General features: G+C 39.6%; 1 protein-coding gene across 15 annotated transcripts in view; it reads left to right on the top strand.

Moving 5' to 3' along the window:
• lrrc7 (leucine rich repeat containing 7) overlaps window positions 1-12,097 on the top strand; it is a 186,322-nt gene that overhangs the window by 84,708 nt on the left and 89,517 nt on the right. For all 15 annotated transcript variants that reach the window (XM_077533314.1, XM_077533313.1, XM_077533312.1 and 12 more), the window contains 4 exons: window positions 4,454-4,571; window positions 7,204-7,282; window positions 7,528-7,617; window positions 8,330-8,386. In XM_077533314.1, coding sequence (XP_077389440.1) covers window positions 4,454-4,571; window positions 7,204-7,282; window positions 7,528-7,617; window positions 8,330-8,386 — 344 coding nt within the window. The remainder of the gene's footprint in view (window positions 1-4,453; window positions 4,572-7,203; window positions 7,283-7,527; window positions 7,618-8,329; window positions 8,387-12,097) is intronic.

Here is a 12,097-nt window from a genome sequence, read left to right as displayed (position 1 = left end):
CACCTTGCCAATCTCAACTCAACTATAGTTGTAAAACACATTAGAACAACCATCGCTGCATACAAAGTACTGTACAAGGTATAGAAATCAGTTGTGCAGTAAAGACAAGTGAAACAAAATAACACAAAGTAAAATTAATATATATCACAAGTTGGTAAGTAAGGTAATGCTGAGTGACAATTGGTCAATGTGTGGTGTAATTCACATGAATACTAGCTGTTCCACACTGTTTTCAATATCCCAATGCTCAAGCAAGGAATGATCACATAGAACAAGTGAAAAAAGCCAAATTGTTGGGAGTTACTGTTGATGAAACTTTATCTTGGTCTTCTAACATCAGTGACATTGTGTCTAAAATGAGTAGAAATATGTCAAATATTAGGAGGAGTACCTATTTGCTAAATATAGTTAAATTGTAAATTAAGTCTTGTCTCATTTGGACTATTGCCCAACAGTTTGGTCTAGCGCATCAAAGCAAGATCTTACAAAGCTTCAAATTATTCAGAATAGAGCATCTCATTTGGCCCTCCGTTGTTGTGGGAATGCTGAACCATATGTTACTGTGATTTTTAATCTCCGTACTTTTTTGCCGTGTAACAACTCCCACATAATACTTCCAATTTACATTTCTCAAATTTCAACTACCTTCAAAAATTCACGCCTCCCGGGGTATATATTGTCTGATTCCACATTACTTACAGTATTTGCACAATTTAACATTTAATATCAACTTTTTCCCATTCATTTTCAACGGGACAGACATTGAACTTTTTCTAAGTATCACTTTTCACGCCCACTTCTATACATATAACATATAGCATCATTACCACGTGTCTAATACTGCTTGGCGGCACAGTTGGTAAAGTGCATTGTCCAGTAACCAGGAGGTCATAAATTCATAATTTCTCTCTCAATTTACTTCATAAGCATTCCACATGCATTCAAAATCTTAACATTCAGCTTTCAGCATTCCCACACAATTTCTCCAGAAATTAGTCTAGTTCATTTAGATGCAGTGTTGACAGCATGCATGTAAGGCTGTCTGGGATGATGGTGGATGATAGACTGGCATGTCGACTTATTATGTTTCTCAGAAATATTTATATTTCTAGTAAACCTGGCTTCTTTTTTTCACAACTGCAATTTGTCACTGAAGGGCATAGCTATGATACCAGACCGGCCCTGGGTAATCACTTAACTTTGCCTATTCCCAGAACTAATGCACTTAAAAGAACATGTTATGGTTAAAACGCTAAGTTTTTAAAGCAAATGAAAAAAAATCAATAATTGGAAAAGAAATTATGAATGGTGTTTTATAACTTTGTATTAAAATGAACTATATGATATGTGAAATTGGTAGTACAGTGTAATTCTGGGCTGTTAGCTTCAAGCTCTTTTTTGTTTCTATTTTATTTTATGTATGTACTTTGGAATTTTTAAGTCATTTATGTTGATTATGGTGATTTTTTTTTTGTTGTTGTAAAGAATAATATTTTATTAATAATTTCTGTGAAGGACCCCAGGAAAAATAGTTTTCACCACAGTGAAAACTAATGTTGATCCCATTTTAAACAATAAACAATCACACTTTGGCGGCTCAGTCCAGGGCCGTAGCTAGTCATTTGGACACCAAAGGGAAACACGTAGTCACGTTTCGGTTTTCTCTTTTGTATTCATAATAGCTCTTTAACCAAGGAACAATATGCTTCATCCAAATACTCGATTAAAAAAGGCAGAATGTGTATGTTTGCTAGTAGGCTATTAAATAGCTGCCATACGGCAATGGTGTGTCGAATGAATTGTCATTACTTACTGTAGTAAGGCAAAATAACCATGTTTACATTACCCCAGCATTATTAACTGCAATGTTAATTCATATTATTAAAAAATATTAGTTGAACATGGGTCTGCTAATGACGATATCAACACACATTACTTACTCGTGTGCGTACAAGTGTCGGCACATTTGATAAATACAGATTTTTTTTTGTACTAAAGCACATTCTAAATTTCAGTCCTCCGAACAAATTTAGAACGTGTTCTACATAGGCTACTCTTTGATAAATGAGGCCAGAGGACTCTTGCTAGAGCTAGAGATATAAATCATCGCTAAATGTTTGTTTACCTGCCCCATTATCCACACTCTGTAAAAGGGCTACTTATTTCTTTCTCTATGTTGGGTTGTCAGTCGTGTAGCTCTGCTTCTCAGTTTAATTATTGTACGAGTTCTGGGGTCCATTTCACAAAGCATGTTCAACAAACACGAGACTAAGCCTGAACAGCGAGTTGACATACACTGAGAGAGGGAACTCTGCATATTCGGTTCCAGGACAGATGATTTGAGGTAGTTTTATCAACACAGAGTAGTTTCACCTGGAGTTACCACTACACTGAAAAGACCACATCAATGGGGCCCTGATTCGTCGAGTCACCATGGCAACGGGGAAGCAGAGTGCGGCGCCACCCTCTGCTTTTTTTTTGTTTTTTCTTACCCCTCTCAACTGGAAATCTGAATACGATCATGTTGCGAATTTGAACATGTCTTTAGAGGGAAAAAAGTGCAACACCGCAGCGCTCCTCATAGAGGAACTGAGGCAGCGTGGGAGAACGTTGCTGCTTGGGTCAATGCGTAAATTTAAATGTAGTCCTTTGCACTTCACAATAATATTACAGGAGAAACCTGTTGACTAGTAGCTCATTAATTCATTTTATTTAGGTGCAATCCTGCGGAGGAGAAGCGCATTTGACTTCAGATGAAATATAAAAACATTATTCAAACGGTTATAAGAAAAAAGCGCAGCGTAACACAATATATGCTGTATGTGAGCGCATGACTACGGCGCCGGTAATGTCGCAAATGGAAGGACGGATTAGGTTGTGCATGTATATGATGGACTCTGATGTGAAACGGTACGGCTCAAAAAGATAACTGTCTGAAAATGTCAGCATATCTATTCATGGTCTGATAACAATCTCACGACGAATATTTAATTACCTGCACAGTAATGCGGCACCTTCATCAACAGGGTCATTGTCAAAAAAGGACATGCGATGTTCGAGACAAAAGTGGACTTTACGCTATATACTATATGCATATTTACACAAAAACTCGCCGCAGCGGACTTTATGAATAAGGCAATGGGACAGAGAAAATGGGACAGAGAAAATCTGAAGGTTCATTGTGAAAGACCTGCGACCAGGTTAGGTTCATTCTCAACTCAACTCAACTAAACTTTATAAAGCACATTAAAACAAACATTGGTGTATACAAAGTGCTGTGCATGAAGTAAAAAAATGGTCATACAGTAAAGAGTAAGATAAGTAAAATAAGAACAAAACAAAACATTGTAAGTATACAAGTCAATAAAATTTACATCAATAAATTAACAAGAACTTGGTGAATGAATGAATGAATGAATGAATGAATGAATGAATGAATGAATGAATACATACATACATAAATAAACAAACAAACATCAAATTCATAACACAAAATACAGCAGACACCACCAAGCACCAAAACAATGTTGAGTCGCATGGTGCACCAAAAGCCAAAGAATACAGATGGGTTTTAAGACGGGTTTTAAAAGCAGATAGAGAGGGAGATTGCCTAATATTTTGTGGAAGGTCATTCCAAAGGGACACATGTCAAGATCCGGTCCTCGAGGGCCTCGAGAGTCCTGCATGTTTTTGAGGTTTCTCTACTCCAATGCACCTGATTCAATGATCAGGATAATTATCAAGCTCCTGCAGAGCTTGATGATGAGCTTCAATATGAATCAGCTGTGTTGAATGTGGGAAACCTCTAAAACATGCAGGACTTAGGCCCTCCAGGACCGGACTTTGACACCACTGCCATATAAGCCTCCTCTTTGTCCTCGGTACCACCAATTGTGTCTGGTGTGCTGACCTGAGGCACCGGGCAGGTGTGTAGGGGTGCAAGAACTCAGTGAGATAAGGTGGGGCAAGACCATTCAGAGAATTAAAAACAAAAAAAAATAATCTTAATGGACTTTAAATTTCACGGGCAGCCAGTGAAGAGAGGCCAGAATAGGGGTTATGTGCTCCCTCTTACGGGCACCAGTAAGGAGACGAGCAGCAGCATTTTGGACAATCTGGAGATGCTTGCCGGTCCAGTTTAAACTCACTGTCCATCTTGACACCCAGGTTTGAGATTGTTAGAACAGTTAGAACAATGTTTTACTCTCACTGTGTTAGGTGATTATGTTAGTATTTTTCTACTCATTATTTGTATTTCATAAATGTGTTATGTACAAATTGCCCATTGCAATGGTTTCACTTCATACAGAGAAACCGCAAGCTGTATAATGGCAGTGATATTCTATAAGATCAACAGATGCATGCCCCATATTTGATGTTTTTGCATCTTTTTAGTTAATCTAGGTAATTTTTGGAAATGTCATAATCCTTGTAATTCTCCCTTTTTCCATAGCAACTCTTCAGCTGCCAGGCCCTAAAGAAGCTGAGCATGCCTGATAACGACCTTTCCAATCTTCCAACCACAATTGCCAGCCTGGTTAACCTCAAAGAGCTTGACATCAGTAAAAATGGTAAAAACAAAACACAACAAAATAAATAAAGAAACAAAGAAACAAACAAACAAACAAACACTTTACAACCACTGGAATGGATAATGACACCCAAGTGATAATATTCAGCACCTTCTTAATAGACATTTTTCCACATAAAATGGAAATACGTAAGCAACGGGGATCTCAACTTCCGGTCCTTCTATTTAGCGCTAGACGCAAGATGGATCGCAGACTATACTGTACACTACCTCAAGTATTTTTCCAAAAATCAGCTTTGCTGATGAACCACAAAATTCCATCATGAAAAAAAGAAGATAAAGAAAGGGTACGGTACGCATTTTTTCACGAGAAACTCATTGAAAAGGGGACCGTCTAAAACGCTTCACGTGCATATAACGTCAACTAATGTCAGAAAACTTTTAGGAATCGTCACCAAAATTCAATCGCCACAGTATTTTGGATTATATTGTCATTCAGCCTTCCTCCCCATAGACGCTCACTATAAAAAGCTTAACATGGCTTAATGTTAGAAAACTACAACCAACAGCCACCAAAAGCATGAAGTGACGTGACCAACTGAGTGAGTACCTAAAGAGCAAGACAGTATATGCCCATAAAATCCAAAATACTGCGTTGACTGCTTTCATATGAGGGTAACTGCTAACTCTGTTGGTATAATTCATAGTAAGGATATAGAGGACCGTACGTCAGTATTGTCTGTTTGAATGATGAATGATGATGATCATGGTAGCATGTGATGAGTTTTTATATAAGTGTGTCATAATCCCAGTATCAAATGTACGAGATGACCAAGTTTTCGGTGAGGGCTAATTTGTTTTCAAACTAAATTTGTTTGCAAATGAAACACCAATTCCCTCGTACGAGGCGGTGTAAACTTGTTCCAAGGGAAAAGGTATGGTTCAGCGTCGGATTTCAGGCGTCTGATAGCCCCTTCAAGTACCGTATTTTCGGCGCTATAAGGCGCACCTAAAAGCCTTCCATTTTTTCAAAAGCTGACCATGCGCCTTATAATCCAGTGCGCCTTATATATGGATCAATATTGAGCCGCATCAGGTCTCGCTGTCAAGACGCTATCGGTGACGCGCATGCGCAGAAGATCCCGCCATCTTGGATCGCTAGCTAATACTAATACTTGACCTCAGAGAAAATAATAAAACAGCTGTTTATTCATTTTGGGAGTGATTGGAGTTGTCAGAAAGCTGGTTTGTAATATATTTAATTAAGTTTGACTGACCTATCTCACTGTTTTTTTGACATTCCCTTTAGCGTAGCACCATCTAATGGATGCATAACGTAACCCCAGCCTCTACTGTAGCGCCTTATATATGGAAAAAGTTTTAAAATATGTCATTCATTGAAGGTGCGCCTTATAATGCGGTGCGCCTTATAGTGCGGAAAATACGGTAATCCTCGGAGAGGAAGTGCCTGCTGCAGATGTGTTTGCTGCCCATTCCCGGTAATAAAATGTGGTCCTTCCCACTGCTAAGTCGCGTGAATCCACTTCTGTTTTAGTTCCGTGTCAAGGGAAAAAAATTAAATAAATGGTGATGCTGCTTTAATGAAGTTTAAAACACACGAAGAGCATCCCGTTACGATGCAGTGGCTTTATTTTTAGCCTGTGCCATTTTTACAGTCGTCACGTCACAGTGGAAGTCGCAATCCACAGCGATTACGTGTTTCTGTCCAAAAAATGCGGCATTGTGAAACTGGTCTGTTACAAGGAAGGCAAAAACACAGTCCATCAAGAACAATGCTTATTTGTAAACAGGATCGGATAATAGTGATTTTATTAGTGTTTAGAGATACAATAAAGTTTAGTTTACTTTGGAGCAGTAAAGCTTGATCTGACTTGTGTCTTTAGAAACGGTGTGTGTACATGAAATCGGTGAAGTTGTGACAATTATGTTAATAACTGGCAAACTTGACAAAGTACACCAACAGTATTTGTAAAGAAGAAACACAGACCACATTTAATCCTCCTTCTTATGTGTTTTTAAAAGTCCCCCCCCAATAGCATTTTATTCTTAGTGTGTTTTGAAAGTGTTTTGAATTCCAGGCTACAATCAGTGTCCCAATGAAAAGGTACCGGGAAACCGGGAAAATAGCCAGTGTGGTTTAACATATTTGAAGACCCTTTGGAATTTAAAGACACAAAATTGTGTATCATACTGAATCTGCTTTGAGAAAACTGTGGCTTTTATTTTTGTTTTATTTTAGCTATTTAATCATTTTTATTTTTCCACAATGACTTACCAAATTCCACTTCAACACTGCTGGAGCAGCCCAAGCACAAAAAAAAAGACAATTATTTTTTTCTTCAGCTTTATAGATCTTGATCATCTCTACTGCCATAACAATCTCATTAAGAAGACGGAGGAATTGGAAAGGAAGGGCTGGGGAAATAACATCAGCATTTCAATTTTTCTCATAGATCCACAGTAATTAAAAACTGTGCAATTAAACCTCGTAATCACAGTCATTTTACAACTTTCAAACAATCTCATTTTAGAGTTGATAAAAGCTTCTTATCTTGCTCTCTTATATAACAAAACATGGAATTATCTGAATCATGCATAACCACACAGTTCTCTTTCCGTCTGCTTTTCCTCCTTCTTACCTTTTCCAACAGGTATCCAAGAGTTTCCAGATAATATTAAATGCTGTAAAGGCTTGTCAGTGGTTGAGGCCAGTGTTAACCCCATCACCAAGTAAGACATCATCAGACATCGTGGAACTAATAATAGGATTTACTGTACTTTTACTGTCATATTTGTTTGAAAGCAGTAAACGACAATGTGCAGCATTGCAACTTTGCACTGAAAACGCATTTCATATCATGTTAAATCTATGACATAATTTGAATTGATTTGAAATATTGACTAAAAATTACAGTTATAGTCTCATTTTCCCTTCTACTGTATATACAATGCTCATGCATTTTCGTGCCTTCCAGGCTCCCAGATGGTTTTACGCAGCTCCTGAATCTGACTCAGCTCTTCTTAAATGATGCCTTCCTGGAGTACTTGCCAGCTAACTTTGGCAGGTAATTCCATGCATGGTTTCAGCGTGGTGGGTATTGAATGGCGGACTTATTGGAAGGTATTTTTTTCAGCGTTTATGAAGTGATGCATCGGCTTGAAAGGACCAAGACTTACAGAAGACATTTTGGAAGTCAACATACTACGTTTATTCAAGCCATGTATGAGTTTTGGGCATGTCAATTTGTAGTTCTTGGTTCACCTATCAAGTCAACGTTCCGGGGTTTCTTATCTGGGCTCAGACCTTTTTGTGTGTAGTTTGCATGTGCTGTGTAGGTTTACTCTGGTTACTCTGCTTTCTTCCCACACTGCAAAATGGTAATACTTTATACTAACTGGATATTCTTAATTGGCCAGAGGTATAATGTGAGTGTGAATGGTTGTTCTCCATATTATTCGTGTGTTCACTTTGATTTACTCCGGTGTAATCCAATTCAAAATGAGTTTGATTAAATAAAAATGTATAATGGGATCTTTATTGTCCCATGTGCATCATTTTGGATGTCGTTTCAGTTTGAAAAAGTAGATCCTTGTTAAGTGGGTATGTTGTAATATTACGTACACTGTATTAGTCCTAGGCATGCATGTTTGTTCAATTTACAAATACAGTATTGCCATATGTTTTTGTTGCACTAAATTAAATGTGACTTGTTCTGCCTGACAAAGAGAGTGAATGAAGGAAATAAATGTTTGTTTTTTCGTGTTTGTTTTTGGTAGACTCTCCAAACTTCGGATCCTTGAGCTGAGAGAGAACCACCTGAAAACCATGCCAAAGTAAGACTCCGGGCACTAATTTCCTGGACTGGTGCATGTGAACTCGGTGTAAAAATGGGCACATTTCAATTTTCGTACTGGGGAACGTGTGAGTCTTGTGCAGGGGTGTCAAACGTGCGGCCCACAAGTTTGGTATTATATTTTCTTCCATGTGGCCCCTGAGCTAATATGAGTTTGACACCCCCGGTCTAATGTGTTAATTTGGTAGACAATATGCCAACTTGGGAGTTCCAGTGTACCAAGCTGTCACACCCATCAGTATACTGCCAATTTGATCACAAAAAGTAGACTAAATTCCAGACTACCCAAAAAGAGGTCACACATGGACCCACGATCGAGGCGTGCAAACAGTCTCCAATTGCTCACATGCCACAGTCAAACAGTCGTGCAAACAGTCTCTAATTGGTCACATGCCCAGCCAACTACATCATGCAAGAGGAGGATCTTGCAGTTTGTCTGTATAAACGCACTATGCGCTCGTATACACCAAGTCATATGGGAAATAATCATGGAGTGCATGTACAGTACATATCAGCTGCAATATGTCATGACGGTGTCATGAAGGGGTGATGTTTGAGTGAGCTTTAGTGATGTTTTGTCTCATGAGATGTTCTTGTTTTATGTGGCCATCATCAAGTTTCAACTGAAGTGATGTTTTAAGTTTGTGTTCTGTTAAGTTGGGTTCACGACCGTGAGGTCAAGTGTCTGTTTTGTACTGATGTAACCGTGATATAACCATTGTCTAGGTTCAATAAGTTTTTGTCAGGTTCAGTGGGGGTGTTGAGGACCCAAATGCAGGGAGCAGGAAGGCGAAGCAGGCTTGCGGATGTTGAGAACAAAAAAGGACTTTATTTCCAAAAACATAAAATAAGAGGCAAGGAAGGGACAAGGAATAAATTGTCATTAACAAAAGACTAAAACTCAGAAGCAAAATAACAAACAAAACATACTGGACTAGCTCAAGAGGAATGACAGACTAATGCCGATGTCAGACTACACGAAAACAGCCCGATTTCAGCCCGACCGACGTGTCGCGGACAAACGGGGCATGTCGTAAAGGATTTTGGGTTGTCTTGACGTAGCGTCGCCCGTGTAATGTGACACGTTCAACGACTGGTCGCCTGTTGTCCGGGACGGTTCACGACCATCACGACGAAAGTAGAATTTTTGCTCGTCTTGACGCATAATGTGACATACCTACGACGTCGTCCGTTTGGTTCCACAGCATTGACCAATAGCGAGAGGGAGCGAAACGTCAATCACACACTGAAGAGCACTTTTTATTTATGTATACATTTGTTTATTTATTCGTTTATGTATTTATTTATTTATCCCCTGGATATTTCATGGCATGGGGCCAGACAGGTGCATCTCGAAAGGGGGAAAAAAAAAAAAAAAGCGCCCCGCTGCAGCGCTGCGGCTGCAGGGAGCGCGCACGCATCCGTGCAACCCATCAGGCAACGGCGACGTGAATAGAGGACCAAAATATATTGTGACTGTTGTTCTAATATTTTTTTAGATTTGGGCATATGAGTAGGGATGGTCACATATTTAGTGAGGATCGATCACATTTTCATATAGGCCAGGCCTCGCCGCCTTAACTGTCACCCGCTCTCACTTGAAAGTTTTTTTGTTTTGTTTTTCCCCCCTCGGAGTGAGTGGCGTACTATCCAATGCGCTGTTCTAAAACAAGTCAAATATGAATAAATGAAGCAGTAAAAAATACTCAAACAATATAATATTTCAGTGTTTGATAAAATAATAAAACAAGATGTCGTCCCGCAAATTAATGAACAAAATCGGCTATATTGCCCCGGCGCATGTAGGCCTAAATAAATTAAAATACAGTGTTGGCTACTAAATCATATTTTAAACAATATTGCGGAGCAAGCAATGCGATCACATCACACTTGTCCCATGCGTGCTCCATTCACGCAAACACTCCCTGTCTGTGCCTCTTTTTTTTTTTTTTTTTTTTTTGTCCCACCTCCCCGACAAACAGTGGCCGACGCGTCTCTCTTGACAAGACAACACGCGATGATCGGCAGGTGTCTTGTCGCGTTCAGACGTGTAGTGTGACTACACACCCCGTCCACGACACGGAGCGAATTTGTCGGGTAATGTGACAGCGCAACTGTCGTGTAAGACAAAAAAATCGCGTAGTCTGACATTGGCATTAGCAACACAAACAAATGATCCAACAGAGTGGTGGGAAGGAGGGAACTAAATAGGAGCAGACTAATTAGACAATGACAAACACCTGGACATGACACAAAGGGCAGAGGGTGTTGATTGGAAGACAAGAGGACTGGGATGAGTTCAATGACAAGACTAAACTAAGACCAAACCAAAACCGAACCAAACCAAACACAGATGACAAAACAAAACACAAACCATAACAGTTTTAGGTTGTGTGATGTCAATCCTAAATCCTTTAGATGATGTTACGTCACACCTAGCCAGCTGTTGGGCCACCTCGTTAGTCTCATTGTGTACACCTGTGTGCAGACAAAACCTACAGGAATCCATAACAATGATGTGTGTGGGACTGTGTGATGTATGGGTCAACAGCCATTAGAACTTCATGTCATACGATCTCTTGCCACGCTCTATGATGAGATTGAGACATTCTCTTATATGCTGTCTGAGGAGTGTGTGTTTTTTGTCGGGTTATTGTCCACCTGTTCCTGTGTACAGCGTCTGAGTCTCTATGCCTCTCGATGTGAATAAAAATACATAGATAAAATCTTATTTGTGTCTACGCCTTTGGGATCCAAACCTCTCGGCACACATTGACACCACATACTACTGTATAATCGCCAATAAATTTGAAATACAGTATTTAATTTGTTTCCATTCCATTTTGACATTAGTCTGTAACGCAGTTTAGAACCAATCAGAAATTCTACCTATTCTACTAAAACCTCTCTCCCTAATACCATTAATTTGTCGTATTGATGACCAGGTTAAGTGTTGGGATAACATACAGTGATACCTTGGCTCACGAACGCTTCAGCTCACGAACTTTTCGCCTCACGAACATTAAATAAACATTAAAATTTAGTCTCGGCTAACGAACTACTTTTCGGCGGACGAACCAAACCACGCGGTCGAACAGCACCACGGTGGCGGCCACAAGAAGCTGACGCACGCTCACGGCGCCCCAGTTCGTCACCCCCTTTCTTTTAGTGCGGACGCGGTTTGTGTTTGATAGACATTTTGAGTGTACTTTTGCTATTATGGGACCGAAAAAGACCCCACCACAGGCTAGTGTTAAGCCTAATGCTTACCAGCGAGGGACGGCGATTCGGCGGCGCGTATGCATTGTAGTCAATGGAGTTCGCGCCACTAAAAAAAGCGAAAGTGCCATCACGTACCTCAAAAAAGGAGAAAATCGTGCCACGGCTGTTTAGTCCCAGGAAAGAGGTGAAAGTAGTTGACGGTGCTCACTTGTTGACTCGCTAAAGTGCTCCACTTCCTTGTTCACCAAGGGACACACCTCCTCCGCTCCGGTGAGCACGAAAGTGCGAATGAGCCGCAACCGTTCCATAAACACTCTACGCGGTGAAACGCTCGCGAATGAAGTAAGTCTACCATTGCTACTATCCTTAAGAACTACCATCACAAAGTAAAATAAAATGACTTTATTATACAGTACAATTTATTTCTTTAATTACAATACAATAAAAAAATAATAAAAATAAATAATAA

This window comes from Festucalex cinctus, chromosome 10 (assembly GCF_051991245.1).
Source record: "Festucalex cinctus isolate MCC-2025b chromosome 10, RoL_Fcin_1.0, whole genome shotgun sequence".
Lineage (NCBI taxonomy): Eukaryota > Metazoa > Chordata > Actinopteri > Syngnathiformes > Syngnathidae > Festucalex > Festucalex cinctus.
The sequence above is the reverse complement of the archived record's forward strand: the minus strand, read 5'-3'. Positions and strand labels throughout refer to the sequence as shown.